The following is a 15,844-nucleotide window of genomic DNA, read 5'->3' on the forward strand; positions in this document are numbered from 1 at the left end:
TGTTTGTATTGTTGTAAGTTTTACACGTTTGTCTCTGAAATAAAATGCACACAAATATCTAGACTGTGCTGCTTTGGTAGTTCACAGACTTGCTCGCTGGAGAATTAAAATCACACCCACGTGTCTGTTCTGGGGCAGGAAAGGTGAGAGATCTGCCTTGGCCCAGCCTGCATTTTGCCCAGGTACAGAGAACGTTCAGTACTTAGGCAACACTGCTCTATGCACACCACCTAGCTAAGCTTCAGGATACACACAACATGGCCAGTAGTATCTCCCAGCTCTGTAGTCTGTACATTCACAGAAGACAAACAGCTTGCACACAGCCAGATTTGGCCTTTCCTTCAAACTAAGCACTCCTGCTGCCGAGGCCTCAAAATTCAGGCTGTGAAAATACAAAGGGGAACCACGGCTCACCCAAAGGAACGAAGGCCTCCACTCATTAAACCCCAGGGAGACCGAACAGTGGTCTTGTTTTAGAAACTCTATTAAAAACAATATCATAAAATGAGAGTATTCCATCTGGTGGGAAAGCAGTTCAGACTCCCATCAAGAAACAGCAGCTGGTGAGGGAAGGGTCACAAGATCACATCTTCCTGCTGTGACACATCGGCCAGCTTCATGTTTTGCCACATGAAGTCAATGAACATGGAGGCCTGCAGCAGGCGGCCCAGCCTCTGAAAGTGGCGCTCTGCAAAGAAAGAAAACTGATGGTTGGTACCACGAGAGGAGCAGTTCACCAGAAATGGGTGCAAAAACTTCTGTTCTGAGAGCAGATGGAGCATTCACAGCATGAGGCCTCACAGACTGAAAAACACTGTCCAGGCCGAGAAAGAGAGGCCAGGAGGCACTGAGTCACACAGCACCAGGATCACAGAACAGCACGAGTTGGAAGAGACTTCAGAGTTCATCTACTTCCAACAGCACTGCCCCAGGCAGGGACACCTCCTGCTAGACCAGACTGCTCAAAGCCCCACATCCAACCTGGCCTCAAACCCTTCCAGGGGTGGAGGGATGGAGCCTCTCTGTGCACCCAAGAGCATAGAACAGGAAGGGAGTTCAGGTCTCACACGAGCAACAGGCAGATAGGACTGCAAACAATGAAGTTTCACAGCACATCATCGCAGGCACCTCCCAGCAGCTCTAGGATGGATTAACCTGCCCACTGCCCAGCACTTCCTGCAGCTCCACTCACCAGTGTATGGCAGCAGGGACTCCACAGCAGATTTAATGCCCGAGTACTGCAGGAGGTTATCTGGTGCTTCGTGCTTCAGGAGGGTTTCAATGACAGCTTGAGCTTCGTGGCAGTTTCGAGAGTTCGTATTCCATGTCACCAAGAAACTTAACACTGCCTCTAGGGAAGAAGGACATTTGTACACATTGGCTGTGCAGGAAAACGTCTCTTCTGTCTCACAGTTCAGCCTTAATTTCACTTTGGAAAATAAGCCCCAAATCTGAAAGGTTTTAGCCCTTAAACCACACGGTAACAAACCTTTCTGGTCCTTCCGCAACCGAACAATGTTCTCTTCCAAGTGCTTTCTCCCATCACTTTCCCTGAGGATGGCTACAAGAAAAAATTAAGGATTAGGGAAAGGGAAAAAAAAACTATTTCAAGAACAAAACCCATGCCTTCCTCCTACACTGAGGGTTCTGTGGAAAAACAACAACCCTTGTGACAGTTCCAAACCTTTAGGAGTTTCAATAAGAGATCTCATCCCCTACAGAATGCACCCTTGGGCTGAGGTGGGGGGACTGCAGTCATCAGCTGTGATTTTTTTTCATTCAGGTAAATGGGAGCGATAGGAGAAGGGTAAAATAAAGGCTTCCAGACAATTTGACTTCACACCACAGTCTGTGTCTGATTTCAGCCCACGTCTGGAGGAGATGCTCTGGAAAGCAGAGAGGGCAGGAAAAAAAAATTCAGAGTATAACGTGAACTCACCTTTAATGACCATCAACACTGTGTGTGGACGATCCAGGGAGATTGCCAGACCTAATGCTTTGAGGTACCTCTTCTCATGAAGCAGGTTAGAAAGCTCTTGTTCTCTGGAAAACAAATCAGTCAGAGTATGAGACAAATATTTGGTTGGTGGAACAGTATTCAGTGCAGAAAGAGCTGATTTGGCAGTAATGCTGCACAGAGGTTTAATGGCATGAAGTTAATAGTGTGTGTCAGTGAATGGTCCAGTGTACTCATTGTGGAGATGATTACCCAGGCACGTTCAAGGGATTCTTGATACTCTATGCTGGCTGAAGCAGGACAAAATGAAAGGTTTCAGCAGTGACATGACTTATTTCTGCAGCACACAAACATGAAACCAAACCATTATCAAGCCGACAATATTATAACAAGGATTTGCAGGAATTATACTTCTGTGAAGCATAGAAGACTACTTGTGCCATGGCAGCACCTAAATCTCTACAGGACATAGTCTTCTAATTAAGGGGAGCTGGATGGCTCTGGGTGTGGACAGTTTAACCAGACACAGTGCTCCTTTCACAGCCCACTACCACCCAGAATCAACTTACTTCATAATCTGCTCCTCCTGTTTAGCTTGTGCCTCTTCCTGTTCAATTTCAGTGACGTCCTACAACAAACCAGGATATAACTTTGTCAAACCTTGCTTTAATTCAGATGAATGTCACCAAGCAATCAGTCACCAATCAGTTTCTGCAGCAAGATCTCCAGAATGAGTAATATGTTTTAAATCCAACAACTCACAATTCCCTCCAAGCTCTCTCTAGAACACCAGAGTTGGGAAGGCCACTTAAAGACCAACCCCTGCTCCTTTTAAAGCATCAATTGGAGAAATGCAGTGGGGCCAAAAAGCCCCAAACCAGAACAAACCAACTAAAAAATCCAAGAAATGCCTTACTGATGCAATTGCAAGGTGCACAAATTGAGGACAACATGCATCATGCTGAAACCATGAGGAACAAACCATCGAGATCCTGAACTCCGCAAACACATTCTGATTCCTAACCCAGAGAAGAGACACAAAGACCCTGCACCAAACCTTCCACAGTGTGATGGAGGAGTCACTGGATGCTGTCACAACCATGTCATCTTGCTTGTTAGAGTGAAGACCCCAGATTTTATCTTCATGGCCATCTAATGTTTTTACACACTCATTTGTTTTAATTGTCCAGAGTTTTAAGAGACCATCAGAACCACTTTTAGGAGAGAAAGAGAACAGAAACACAAATTCAGAAAAATCACTGGACAGATCCAATCTTATTCTGCCCCACCTGAAAATATTGAATAAACTCAACCCAATGCCTATCAAGTATGAGCAGAATCAACCAAATATCTTGAGAGATCTTAGGAATCCCAACCTGTTCCCTGTAGTACTAGCATCCCCTCGGGTGATTCCACCTCGGAATGCCCCATAACCTACACTTCTTCATATGCTCTGTTGGGTGTTTCTGGTCTGTTACGTTTCAGCCTTTCCATGAGGAAGGGCAATTCACACATACACTGCACTCTTTCCTGCTTCCACCTGGAGACCAAACCCTCTGCAGCTAACAGGAAGAGCCCTGGCCACTCTAGCCTCAGCAAAAGCAGTAGGGTGAAGTGCATTCTTAGCTCTACCTATGATGCATGTCACTAACCCAGCAATGTCAGTGGTGCTAAATGGAACCTGTGGTGTAACCAGGGGAGAGGAAAACAAGCCACATCTCTGCCACGTGGCATAAACACGGCACCTTCCTATCAGCCTTTCTAAAACTAAATCTACTGCACTGCACTGATCTCTTGCTGCTTATACCAGCTAGGATTCTGGCTTCTGATGTAAGCACTTACCCACTGAGCAGCTGTGTTCCTCGGCTCACAAAAATGATCTTCAGTACAGAGGCATCATGACCTTCAAAGGTCTGGAAAATAAGAAAGAAGCTCCAGAGCATTAGAATTGTTACCAGGTTTTCAAAGTGGGTCCTCTTTCAAGGGAATATTTACTCCCACAGCCCAGATTGATTTTTTGGAATATACCTATCTCTGTACTATGCAAAAGTTGTACAGAGCATAGGGCAGCCTGAGCTCTCATTACCTTCAAACAACTGAAGTCCTGAAGACCCCAAAGTTTTAGGGTTCCATCTGCTGAAGAGGTGGCCAAAATCTGATCCACTGGAGAGAACTGCACACACCAGATGCCACGCTTATGTCCAGTGAACACACCCAGCAAAGAGCAATCAGAGCAGGACCACAGCTTGGCCAGCCGATCCTGTGAGCCCGTGGCAATGAGCTTGTCATTTGGGGAAACGGCCACACTGTTTATGTCCTAGCAAAGTCACACAAGTACAGAGAGAGCAAAGCAGTTCAAGTCTTTGTTTTTGCTGTTGGACAGCTAGGAATTGCAGGGTATAAAACAGGAGAGCACTTAAGTACTAAAAATATGCTCTCACATCAGGTGGAGCTTCACCTTGTCATGACCTCTCTCTGTCACTTGTGCATGAAGGGTTTCTGGGCTGGAGATGAAGGCTGCTTTTGCTTTGGAAGTGAGAGATTCTGGGATATTCCACACCTTTATTGTGCAGTCCTGGCTGCTGGTCACTATAAAGCTTTCTTTCAGCCTGAAAGAAGAGGAAAAATAAAATCACGTCAAGTGGAAGAAAGCAAAGCAGTGTTTCCCACTGTACTGAGAAAAGGCTTTCTCCCCTCCTGGAATCTAAACAGTCACTCTGCTGTGACATGAAACAGAGTGTGAGTGCTTTTTCAAGTCATCTTCCATTTGACTCAAGTCCCTGTGATAACCTCCATCAATTCAGCCATTATCCAAAAGCAGTGCTAGCTTTCCTCATTTACACACTAAGGTATATGGTGACTTCTGAACAAGCTGGGCTTTCCAGGCTGGTAGGCAGCACACAAAAAGTAGATGAGCTGATAAACAGATATTCTATTCAAGCAAGCACCTTGATAGGCACACTGCCTCTATTCCCAAGTCCTTCTCTCCAAATTACTTGAGCTTTATCCACGTAATTAAGCAGCTGCTGCTCTTTAAGCCAAACAGAAGACAGACTGACAAACACAAGCTTCACAACTTATGGACAAACGTGCATCCAAAGAAAGAAAATCACAAACATTCTTCCTTCAACTCACAGCACCGTGACAAGCTGGATTCAAACGTGACAAACAGTATTATTCAGAAGCAGACATTCACCAAAACATTTGCTGAGGACCAGCAAAGCAGCCATGAATCATGCTTGCAAAGGTAAAACTTTGACTTTTATTACCTTGAGCAAGAGACAGCGCCCACCCCATGAGCATGGCCCAATCCTTGGGCCACACAGAACACCCTTCCATCTTTATTCATCCGCCACACTCGAATGCTTTTGTCCTGTAATGGGAAAGGACAGACAGGTGATCAGTCCTCCACACACTGACTACCATCCATACACCTGGCTATTCAGTGGTTTTCAAGCCTGTATTTTGCCTGCATCCATCAAAGCAAAGGAGCAACATTTAAAAGGAACAGTGGAAGATCCTTGTATTTCAGGGATGCAGCATTCATAAATGCCACCTCAACATTTCTGCCATAAAGAAACATGATGACTCTGTCCATAAAGACCATTAGCAATAAAGAGTTTCATTCAATGAAGAAAAAGGCCTACACACCTTAGCACAGCTTACAAACATCAGGCCTTTTCTGAAGACATCCAAAGCGAGGATCGTTTCTAAACAGAGGAAGAAAAAACAGCTGGATGCAAAGGAATACTGAAATCAGACAACAGGAATACATTAATTAGTACAGAGTCCAAAGCTCAATGATTAGGGCTGGGTTTGTGAGACTCAGGAACGTATCTGCACTCTTTATGCTCTTTATGAAGTGACAGGTTGCTTATGGCAATAATGTAGGCCTGTCATTGTAGGCACAGAACAGCATCCAGAGCAAGCACTCCCATACCTACATCCTCAACTCCAAATTAAACTGCTCTCACTGCCAGTGAGAAGGATTGAACTCACAGACCTGGATAAAAATAAACCAGCAATTGCAAAATCAGTAGTGCACAAATAAAATCAGTCCCCACACATTTCCAAGAAATAAAAACAACCTAAAAAAGTTGTGATGCTGCTCCAGACAGAACCCAGTGACTCCAGTCCCCACATAAGACTTGTGAAAAAAGTAGGATAAAGAAATACTTTCACATCTTCCACCCACCCACATTGGAGCTGACCACACACACACACCTGTGTGACCGTAGAGGATCTGGCAGTGCGATGTTGACAGTTCAAACACTTTCAGCTGAGGGCTGTTGGTAGCCACAACAATGTGAGAATCACCAGGCCCAAGGAACTTCACATCCAGAACCTCATCATTGTAACCTGCAAGCTGAGGATGGCAAGAAAAAAGCAGAAACAGTTTAATAGAGAGAAGCAATAAATCATGCCATACTCAGTAAGGCTGCATTCCCATTATCTTTCCCTCAATTCTGCATGTGAAGATCTTATTAGACATAAGCTGGAATACAGAAGGGATTTTTGTCTGGACCTGTTCTGCTTTCCATTTGACCTTAATTTGTGCAATATCCCTCCAACTCCACCAGTGAAACTGGCTTTCTGGCTTGAAACCAAGGAACAGTTTAGGAACAAGCTTTCAACAATAAAGCTTGTTATTTCAAGAAGAAATCTTCCACTAGAAGCAGAGCTGACCCCAAAATATGGATAAAAGAGAGAGAGGCTGAAAGTTGTTACCTGCTTCCTGAGCTGAAGAGTTTGAGCATCATATAAAAGAATGTTGTGCTCCACAGACACTGTAACAATCTCATTTCTCTCAGGTACAAGCATGCAGTGGGTCAGGCTGTGCTCGCTGGCCTCCTCCTCTGACTCCATGGGCTCAAAGGGCACGGGCTGGGTGTATACACAAGCAGCCGTGGCAACTTCCCAGATTTTCAGGATCCCTAACAAATAATATAAATTATGTCAGAGACACTGTTATATCAAATGTCCAAGGAACATAAAACAAAGCTTGGCCTTGTGTACTGGAAAAAGCTACAGAGCTTTAAGGCCTGATCAGTTCTGCTCATCTGCTTTCATTGGAGGAAATCAGGAGAAGGTTTTGCTCTCCATCCCCAAGAATTCAGCCCAAGTCCTCTGCCATACAAACCACACATTCCAGAAATAACAGTCACACAGTGCCTTAAGCACAGTCCTTCAGCAGCAACATGACAGGACACTCACCTTTGCTGCCAGCTGTGAGGAAGTGCAGCCCTTGTTTCTTCACACCCACTTGTGAGAAATCTCCCTGTTCAGGCAGCAAGATGGCAGTTTCCACGCTCTACAAGGGAGTTGGCCAAACACCAGTTTAGCACCAAGGGTTAGAGCCCCGCTGCAGCAAGCAGCCGTGTTAATTGCATGTTAATGCCAAGAGGCACACAAACCATGCAACACTGCCCCAGAATGCAGAGGTGCCTGAGAAAGGCTGGCAGATGCAATGCAAGAACAAAGTTTTCTAGCAACTGTCCCTCCTTCCTTCTCCAGGACTAGGCCAATGGTGGCACACATATCTTCAAAGTGCCCATACACAGCCATGCCAAGCGAGGACAGAAAGAGAACAAACAGCATCAGATAGTTTTAAGGCCTTTGGAAAGTAGACAGAGAAGCCTGACATCATGATACATAAAAACCTGCATTATATTTATGCGTACGTGGGAACTTATACATTAGATACAAGAATATGCAGAGAAAACAGTAACCCACAAAGGACCTCAAAGGAATAAAAGAAAAGCAATTTCACCTCATAGATAGGAATAGTTCGTTTACTTTCTCTGGTTTTCAGGTTCCAAACCATGCAGATTTTATCACGGCCAGAACTACAAGATAAAAAAGCAGTTTCAGCCTTAAAAAATTCCACCAAGTTCAGCATCCCTCTAAAGAAGACCACAATGCATTGTCAAGCTGAGACTGAATGCTTCTAGCAGTTCTTACCCCTGCAAGACAAACCACCCAACCCAGGCCTCACTGAGGCACCCAATCTCTGCCTAGAGGCAAGGTGATGAAAAAGTTAAGCTTCTGCATCTCTTTTTTACCTAATGAGTGTGCTTCCATCTGCAGTGAATGCCAGGGAGGTGACAGCACTGAAGTGGCCATCCAGCACACCCACACACTGGCTGGAATTCAGGTCCCAGATTCGGATTTTGTAGTCCATTGAAGAGGAGAAGAGTTGCAGACGGGAGATATCAGGGTGGAACTCAACAAGACTAGAGAAAAGATGCACTTGAATGGAGTAGGAATAAACTGCCAGGCACCTTCTCTGCATTACTCCAACATTTAAATCAAAATTCATTCCACAGAAAGAATTTGACAATTTATAACAACCTTGGTATCAAGATATTGCATTAAGTGACTGAAAAACAGGGCTCATCCTTACTGTACAACACCCGAAGATCCTTTCAGGTTGTGTGTGCAGTACTGCTTGATCATATCCCAGATCTTAATGGTGCTGTCACAGCCACCTTGGAAAAGAAGAGCGTGTAAGAATGAAGAAAGGAGGTCCAACACAACAACAGCTGTAAAATTTAATGAGCAACAAAGGAAGCAGAAAGAAAAATGAATCAGTCATCCACACCAAGATTAGTTCATGGGCACTTCACACTTACAGAGAACTAGACAAAATCTGACTATTCACAGAGAACTTCAAGTACAACTAATACACTAGAGTGCACACCTGTTCCTTTATCTGCAAGGAGTCCTAACTGTACATTTAGAATTCCTGTGCCACACTGTCTCATAGATCCCTGATATTTACCAGCACTTTATTAAGTATATTTAAGAACACTGGAAGAACTTTGTCAATCAGCCACTTTCTATATAGAGCTTCTTCTGATTCGATTCAGCACGGATTACAGAGCTCACCACCTCACCCTGCACAGAGCTGGGCTCAGATAGGATTGTACCTGTGGCTAACAATGTTGAAGTAGAATCAAGGACCATGGTAGCCACTGGTGCTACGTGCACTGCTTTCCACGTGCGCACACATTTGTTCTCCCGCCAGTTCCACTGTTTCAGCAGCAGGGCTCGACTTCCTGTCACAAGAACCTATGGAAAAACAAGGCAAAGGAAAGCAAGATCAGACACTTCCTTCAGTGCCTGTTTACAAACAACACAAATGTTTTACTATAATAACCTTGAACCTCAATATCTCAATGCTTATTTATGAGACTAGTTCCAAAACATTAGGAAATACATCAAACACTTAACAAGTGTCCACAAAGACCTCTTGTAAGCTAAGAGACAAACATCACAACCAACAGGAAACCAGGAGCTCTGAACTGCAGCGTTCCAGCACACACACAGATACTGGAAAACAGCTAGAAAAATCTTTGGATTTAAATGAAACATCAGCTAATATACTCTCTCCATATATACAGAACAGATTAAAGTATTCCTGTCCTGGATGCATTTTCTGTCATTAATAACAGTAAAACAAAACAGTAGTAAACCCCGTATCCTATCTGAACCCAGAAGAGATGACAGACTCCACAGAGCTCCCTTGGTACTTTTAAGGCAGAACATCCCTCAGTCTTCATTAGCTTTACCAGGAGACCCAAGAAAGGAAAACACAAAGCAAATACAGCCACACATACCTCACCATCAGGGCTGAGAACAAACGAAGTGATGTCCTCTTGGTCATCCTTGAAAAATGAAAGGAAAAAAACCACAGTTATTCATCTGTGCAGTGCTTAGGAGTGCTCTCAAGCCTCCCTTTGCCATAGAGACTCGAGCATAGCCAGGACCACACGCATAATTAGGGACAACCAGGTCTGCACTTCTCAACCCCCTCTACTCCCACCCCGAAGAGCACCAGCACACACCAAACACAAGGCACGGGAACCGCGGGAAAGGCTCCAGGGCTCCCTCACCTGCTCGAGGCTGTGCAGCAGAGCTCCTGTATCGACATCGATTATGTTCAGCTTGGTCCCGCAGGGGCAGAACATGAACTTCCCATCCCGGCTTACCTGGAGAACAGGACGGAGAGATGAGATAGGGCAGTAGGGGTGACCCAGCCCCGCCTGGAGGCAGCGGCTGAAGGCGACCATTACCTGCACTCGCCCGCCTTTATAGAACGGCTCGATTCTCCTCGAGACGGCGTAACTAAAGGAGTTAAAAAAAAAAAGGGAAACAGGTAGAGAAACCGTCAAAGCGGAGGCAGCGCAGCTCGGCCGCTCCCGAAGGAGCGCCCCACGGCCGCGCAGCGCAGGCCCGGCCCCGCTCACTTGCTCTTGAAGCGCACCGCGCTGCCCGCCGCCGCCATGCCGCCCCACCGCTTCCGGGATGCGAAGGCGGGACTTCCGGCGCACGCGAATGACTCACAACCGACCACGTGGTAGAAGCTAAGCGGAAGGCGCGGAGCTACTTCCGCCCGGGCTGTCCTGCAGCAGGATATCCCCGCCCTTCAAACCCCTGACGGCTTTTGCGGACTGCACGGAAATACAAACAACGCGACACCAATAAGCGCTCAAACAATGAAGTTTTTATTGAAAACACTCAGCCCCAACGCATACAAATGTTTCTTTGTGAAAATTCAACGCGATTCCGAGTTTCTTCAGCTGTACGTCCCCTACCATCCTCCTCACGAACGCACTCTCCGTCTCACCTTCACAGGAAGGATCCCAGCTGTGCTGCTGTACCTAAAGGGAGATGCACAGCGCTCACACGCGGCTCTCACCCGCCCCCGCCCCCAGAGTCCATCATAGAAATTGTGGGAACATGGGTTTCATTCCCCACACACCGACACCGTGGGCAATAAGCTTTGATGTTCCCTATGCTGTCGGCACGGTTATCTCACCGGGGGCCACGGGAGACCGCAGGTGATTTTCAGACTGTGCCAAAAGCCCCTTTCCATCCCTCATTCTGCACCCACCCGCTACCGGAGCGGCCTATAACACAAACAGGCACTGAACAAAGGCTTAAAAACTCCCAAGACTACTAAAAGATAACTAAAAGATAAAAGGAAAAAAAAAACGCAACTAAACGCTGCCCGTGCACCCAAGACAAACCCACCCGACCCACCTCTTTATCTTCTCAGAGCCAAAGCCCCACGTGCGCGCGCTTTTATGCCATGAGTACCACGCATGCGTAACAGCGGCGCGTGCGCACAGCTCCCAGCGGGCGCTCCCGCCCCGCACCCTGTATAACTAAGCGGATGGCGCCCCCTCCGCGCTGCGGCGTATTCTGCATTCAGCGCGCGGGGTTGGCACCGCCGAGAGGTGTTCTCGCGAGAACTCGCTGAGTATAAATACCGAGCAGCGCCAAGCAGCGGCCTTCTACTGTGCAAACACGTAAGTGCGGGTGCTGTGCGCGTGAGGGCTGCGCTCCATCCGCGCCCATCGGCGCCGCGGGCGGGCGGGGACGGCCGTGTGTCGCCGGATGAGTCCCGGCCGGGCTCGGTCACCGCGTCGCGCGGTGTAGTATAGTTGAGAACGGTAATGCTTTAGCTGACGCGGTACGATTTTTGTATAGCAAATGGCGGACGACGCCGGTGCTGCGGGAGGGGCAGGAGCCGCCCGAGGAGGCTTCCGCGGAGGCTTCGGGACCGGGCTGCGGGGCCGCGGGCGCGGCCGTGGGAGGGGCCGAGGCAGAGGACGTGGGGCCCGTGGGGGCAAGGCGGAGGATAAAGAAGTAAGTGATGCGGGGAGGGGGGGGGGGGGGAGGGCAGCGTTGTGTGGGGCTGTCCCGGGTGCTGTGGGCCTCCAGGCCATGCTCTCCTGGGAGCTGCTGCTGGCCCTTTGTCACCTGCTTGTTCCTTGCTTTAGTGGATCCCTGTCACCAAGCTTGGTCGCCTGGTCAAGGACATGAAGATCAAGTCTCTGGAGGAGATCTATCTCTTCTCGCTTCCAATCAAGGTGAGGTTCTGTGGATGCATGGATCTCGGTCTGAACTGTAAAGTTAGCTTTAGCTGCTGCTTTTGTTAGCTATTTAATTTACTGTGGACTAACTTCTAGCAAACTGTTGTGAGATTTGTGTGTTCTGCTTTGTGTGTAGAATGTAGCATAGTTGTATGGCATCATGTAATTAAACAGCTGACTCTTGTAGGAGTCGGAGATCATCGATTTCTTCCTGGGGTCTTCTCTGAAAGATGAGGTGTTGAAGATTATGCCTGTCCAGAAACAGACTCGTGCCGGTCAGCGTACCAGGTTTAAGGTAATCTGTTGTATTTCCTTGTGAACATTACAGGGATTTTGGTAGCTGTGGCTGTATTGGGAATCTAAAACAGTTTTTCACTTGTATTGCTTCTGGCATAGAGAAAGGAGAACTGTGAGGGGAGAAGTGTGCTTCTCAAACACCACAAGCTTTGTAAGTTTTAATAATTGCTTCATTGTAGTGTAATGTAACTTAATTGTTGGTGGCACACTTGAGTTATCTTTGGTGAGATCCTGATGAATTGTGTTATGCTGAGGGAGTGTTCCTGCGTGGCAAAGCCTTGCCTGAAAACTTTGCTTCAATTTTAGGCTTTTGTTGCCATTGGAGACTACAACGGCCACGTTGGTCTCGGTGTTAAGTGCTCAAAAGAAGTTGCTACTGCTATTCGTGGGGCAATCATCTTGGCTAAATTATCCATTGTACCAGTGCGACGAGGCTACTGGGGGAACAAGATTGGCAAGCCTCACACCGTGCCTTGCAAGGTAAGGCCCAGCTCTGAGCGTTGCCTGGGGGTCCCGGTGTGCTGAGGAGCTGTAACCTGCTGTGCTCACACAGGTTACTGGGCGGTGTGGATCTGTCCTGGTGCGTCTGATCCCAGCACCTCGTGGTACAGGCATCGTGTCTGCCCCTGTTCCCAAGAAGCTGCTGATGATGGCTGGCATTGATGACTGTTATACCTCAGCCAGGGGCTGTACTGCCACCCTCGGCAACTTCGGTAAGTGTAAGGTTACTGCACTGTAATTTAGCCATGGATGTGTTGCTGTTTTTTTGTTCCGGAAAGGAAAATGGTGCTGTAACAATAGTTAAGTCCTTGTTAAATTGAGAGCTCATCTCCCAATCTGCGCGGTTGCACTTGCTTGAAGTAGTGTAACTGTCGTAAATGGAGAGAGAAAGGAAACTGAATTTTAAGAGTATAACAGAGGGATCCTCTTATGGTCTCTTGTTTCCTCTAAAATTCTACACTTTTGGAGCTGCATAAGTAGGTACAGGAGTTCATTTCTGTAGCAGTGATGTGCAATGTTTAACTTTTTTCCATAGCCAAGGCCACCTTTGATGCCATCTCCAAGACATACAGTTACCTGACTCCTGACCTCTGGAAAGAGACTGTATTCACCAAGTCTCCTTACCAGGTAAATGTGCAGCACTTCCTTCAGTTCCCAGCTCAGTTATCCTGACAGCCTGATAAGTTTTGAGTAGTACTTAAATAGCACTTCATGGTCCAAGAAAAAAGGAATAAGTAAAATAAGTAAAATATGAAGTAACACTACACTGCATCTGAACATCCCACCCCACAAGTGGAAATAGTTATAATACTGAGAAAACTATGACAGTGGTATACTGAAATTAAACTACTTTTTTGTTTCCAGGAGTTCACTGATCATCTGGCTAAGACCCACACCAGAGTCTCAGTGCAGAGAACCCAGGCAGCTGCTGTGGCAACTACTTAAGTGGTTTTTTTACCAGACAATAAAGTGGTCAGTGGACAAGAAATTGGTTTGATTGGATGCTTAGTGTTGGGCAGAAGGATTAGATCTGTGCTTGGGATTTGAGTTGGCTTAAGTCTGTGGGCTACAGCCTGAACATGTGCTGGGTGGGATAGGGTATTTTACACTAATCCTGACTGGGATTTGTAACTAAAGAGAAGGGAATATAATTTGTCTTCACAGCATGTGACTGCGATGGTGTTGTACGTGGCAGGGTAGAGCAGAATTACTGATTCATGGTAATAGAGAGGTCTGGTGGGGACACCCTGGGGGGTACCACAGCTGGGGTGGATGCCTGGAGCAGGAACTGATTTTGTTTAGAAGTTAGTGTGGAATGCAGACCTGGAAAAGGAAGAATTGAGCTTTTGCACACCTTCAAAGAATGAGTCTACATGCTAACGGTATGGCAGATGTTTGGGTTTGCAAGTTTATTGTAGAGCAATCACAGTTCACAGATGCAACACAGTATCTGATAAAAGCACCGCTGAGGGCGGTGCTAACCATCCTGTATCCAAATCTACTGAGATGCATTTTCTTGCGCCTTCATTTCCTCCATCATCCTGTGCTTCTGCTTCATCAGACACGTCCTGGCATTCCCATGGACGCCAAGATCACCATCTAAAAAGAAAGGTAATAACAATGTCTGAAGAGTAGTCCTCAGCAGCTAGGGGAAACTAAGTCCAATCCAGGTGAAGTCTGGCACTTGAGACTTAGAGCAGTGCTGAGGCAGAAGTGCACACAGACCTGACAGCTTTGGGGACTGAAAGTGTCAAATGCTCTGTGCTTTTGAAGTGTCACTGCCCAGGCCTAGTGGCACATCTGATCAATGAGCCCAGGCCTGCAGCATTGCCAGGAGGGAATTTTAGCACTAAGATGAGCTCTTTGAACCCTCCTTTCCCCATGTGCTGGTACATCTGTAGCAGGTGTGCAGGCTGCTGCTGTACTCACATCTTTCCTGATAGGCTTTGGTAACCTGTGCGAGCTGCTCCACCTCCTTGGCACAGTTCTGAAACTCGTTTGGTCCTTCCCTGTGCTTGCATGCACCCAGCCTTTCCCGGACTATCTCCACAATTTGCTGATCCACCAACCTGTGTGCGAGAAGACAAGGAATGCAACTGCAGCCCAGTGACTAAAGAGCAGAACAAAGGGGCTGATACTATCTAGAAATGCAGTGCTGCAGAAAGCAGGCAGTGCAGGATGACACTAAGACCACCCTGCCCCAGCAGGGGACAGCAGGACTACGACCACCAGCGTTCCTAAAGGGGTAGGGAAGAGTTAAAGCAACCATTCAACGGCCCCCGTGTGACTCCGAGGCAACCCTGCAACACCCAGCGCTGACCGAGGGGAGCGGAGCACTGTGCCCGCTGGGGGCAGCGCCGTGACAGCCGTACCTGTCCCTCCTCCACTGCGCTTCAGCCTCGTAGAAACACAGGTAGTCCCCCTCCATGCACTCGCTCAGGTCGGGCACCCGGCGAAACTTCTGGTGGTAGTAGTAGAACTTGTTCTTGGCTTGCTGGCGCTCGATCCACTCTGCAACAGCAGCGGCACAGTCAGCGCCCCACGTGCACCGTGTCCCCCCCCCACTCCCGTGTCCCAGTGTCCCCGCCGTGTCCTTGTGTCCCCGCGTCTGCCCGGTGGCCGTGTCCCTGCCTCCCTCCCGTACCGTTCCCCCCCGCACTGCGTCGCGGAGCTCCGGCGGCAGCGGGAGGGCCGCGCTCAGCCCGGTGTGCCCGCGCCCGTCCGTACCTCGCACGAAGGTAACGGGAGCGTCCACGATGTAGTTAAACGCGGTCTGGATGAAGGTGACCGGGTTGGGCACCGTGGTGATCCTCTCCGAGACCGGAGTACGGCTCGGCGGCGCTTTGTACACCTCCGGGTCCGGCTCGTCAGGCATGGCGGCGGAGAGCAGCGGGCGGCGGGGACGCGGGGAAGATGGCAGCGGCGGACGCCGAGCGCAGAGGGCGCGGCTCCGCGCATGCGCCCCCTGCGCGCGGTGCATGCTGGGGGCTGTAGTCCGCCCGCGCCCTTGAGGGAGTGGGGGAGGTGGGCGATGCCTGCGGCCTAGATGAAACGGCGGCTGGGGGACGGCTGACTTGGCGTTTTGCAGCATAAAACTGTAGTCCCGTTGTGGTTGGAAAAGACTTTGAAGATCCTAAGACCAACCCCAACCCATAGTCCCTCAGTGACCACAACTCTCTGTGCCACTTCTCCACGGTTCCTGAGCGCC

At 48.2% G+C, this 15,844-nt stretch overlaps 3 protein-coding genes and 1 non-coding gene across 4 annotated transcripts; 1 reads left to right on the forward strand and 3 right to left on the reverse strand.

Moving 5' to 3' along the window:
• Window positions 1–523: 523 nt before the first annotated feature.
• TBL3 (transducin beta like 3) lies at window positions 524–10,246 on the reverse strand. Its single transcript, XM_065732708.1, has 22 exons — window positions 10,207–10,246; window positions 10,033–10,084; window positions 9,853–9,948; window positions 9,577–9,624; window positions 8,887–9,028; window positions 8,361–8,445; window positions 8,020–8,190; window positions 7,728–7,803; window positions 7,172–7,268; window positions 6,686–6,891; window positions 6,182–6,323; window positions 5,609–5,667; window positions 5,227–5,330; window positions 4,416–4,566; window positions 4,044–4,274; window positions 3,800–3,870; window positions 3,015–3,171; window positions 2,527–2,585; window positions 1,940–2,043; window positions 1,490–1,561; window positions 1,193–1,351; window positions 524–688 (listed from the first exon to the last, which is right to left on the reverse strand). The coding sequence occupies exons 1-22, from the start codon at window positions 10,242–10,244 to the stop codon at window positions 576–578; spliced, it is 2,433 nt and encodes an 810-aa protein (XP_065588780.1). The 5' UTR covers window positions 10,245–10,246; the 3' UTR covers window positions 524–575.
• A 441-nt stretch (window positions 10,247–10,687) lies between these two features.
• On the reverse strand, window positions 10,688–10,816 carry LOC136046488 (small nucleolar RNA ACA64). Its single transcript, XR_010621987.1, has one exon. It is a non-coding gene; the product is annotated as a small nucleolar RNA ACA64 (small nucleolar RNA).
• Window positions 10,817–11,455: 639 nt separating this feature from the next.
• On the forward strand, window positions 11,456–13,624 carry RPS2 (ribosomal protein S2). The gene is made up of 7 exons (XM_065732709.1): window positions 11,456–11,611; window positions 11,746–11,835; window positions 12,026–12,133; window positions 12,442–12,615; window positions 12,689–12,848; window positions 13,172–13,263; window positions 13,501–13,624. Exons 1-7 carry the CDS (start codon window positions 11,456–11,458, stop codon window positions 13,579–13,581), a joined length of 861 nt encoding a protein of 286 aa, XP_065588781.1. The 3' UTR covers window positions 13,582–13,624.
• A 389-nt stretch (window positions 13,625–14,013) lies between these two features.
• NDUFB10 (NADH:ubiquinone oxidoreductase subunit B10) lies at window positions 14,014–15,567 on the reverse strand. The gene is made up of 4 exons (XM_065732711.1): window positions 15,364–15,567; window positions 15,009–15,147; window positions 14,566–14,705; window positions 14,014–14,235 (listed from the first exon to the last, which is right to left on the reverse strand). The coding sequence occupies exons 1-4, from the start codon at window positions 15,509–15,511 to the stop codon at window positions 14,135–14,137; spliced, it is 528 nt and encodes a 175-aa protein (XP_065588783.1). The 5' UTR covers window positions 15,512–15,567; the 3' UTR covers window positions 14,014–14,134.
• Between the last annotated feature and the right edge of the window lie 277 nt (window positions 15,568–15,844).

This window comes from Cyrtonyx montezumae, unplaced genomic scaffold (genome assembly GCF_038088225.1).
Source record: "Cyrtonyx montezumae isolate F1298 unplaced genomic scaffold, pur_monq_1.0 scaffold_16, whole genome shotgun sequence".
Taxonomy (NCBI): domain Eukaryota; kingdom Metazoa; phylum Chordata; class Aves; order Galliformes; family Odontophoridae; genus Cyrtonyx; species Cyrtonyx montezumae.

Bases quoted from the DNA above. Each gene is read 5' to 3' on its own strand.
- NDUFB10 (XM_065732711.1), bottom strand. From the start codon at position 15,511: ATGCCTGACGAGCCGGACCCGGAGGTGTACAAAGCGCCGCCGAGCCGT. The intron at 15,148-15,363 runs GTACGGACGGGC...CTGCTGTTGCAG, and splicing joins TCCCGTTACCTTCGTGCGAG to AGTGGATCGAGCGCCAGCAA. The intron at 14,706-15,008 runs GTACGGCTGTCA...TCTCGCACACAG, and splicing joins GCGCAGTGGAGGAGGGACAG to GTTGGTGGATCAGCAAATTG.
- RPS2 (XM_065732709.1), top strand. From the start codon at position 11,456: ATGGCGGACGACGCCGGTGCTGCGGGAGGGGCAGGAGCCGCCCGAGGA. The intron at 12,134-12,441 runs GTAATCTGTTGT...CTTCAATTTTAG, and splicing joins GTCAGCGTACCAGGTTTAAG to GCTTTTGTTGCCATTGGAGA. The intron at 12,849-13,171 runs GTAAGTGTAAGG...TTTTTTCCATAG, and splicing joins TGCCACCCTCGGCAACTTCG to CCAAGGCCACCTTTGATGCC.
- TBL3 (XM_065732708.1), bottom strand. From the start codon at position 10,244: ATGGCGGCGGCGGGCAGCGCGGTGCGCTTCAAGAGCAA. The intron at 8,191-8,360 runs GTAAGGATGAGC...TCTTTTCTCTAG, and splicing joins GGATCTTCGGGTGTTGTACA to TCTTGTTGAGTTCCACCCTG. The intron at 7,804-8,019 runs GTAAAAAAGAGA...TTTATCTTGTAG, and splicing joins GATGGAAGCACACTCATTAG to TTCTGGCCGTGATAAAATCT.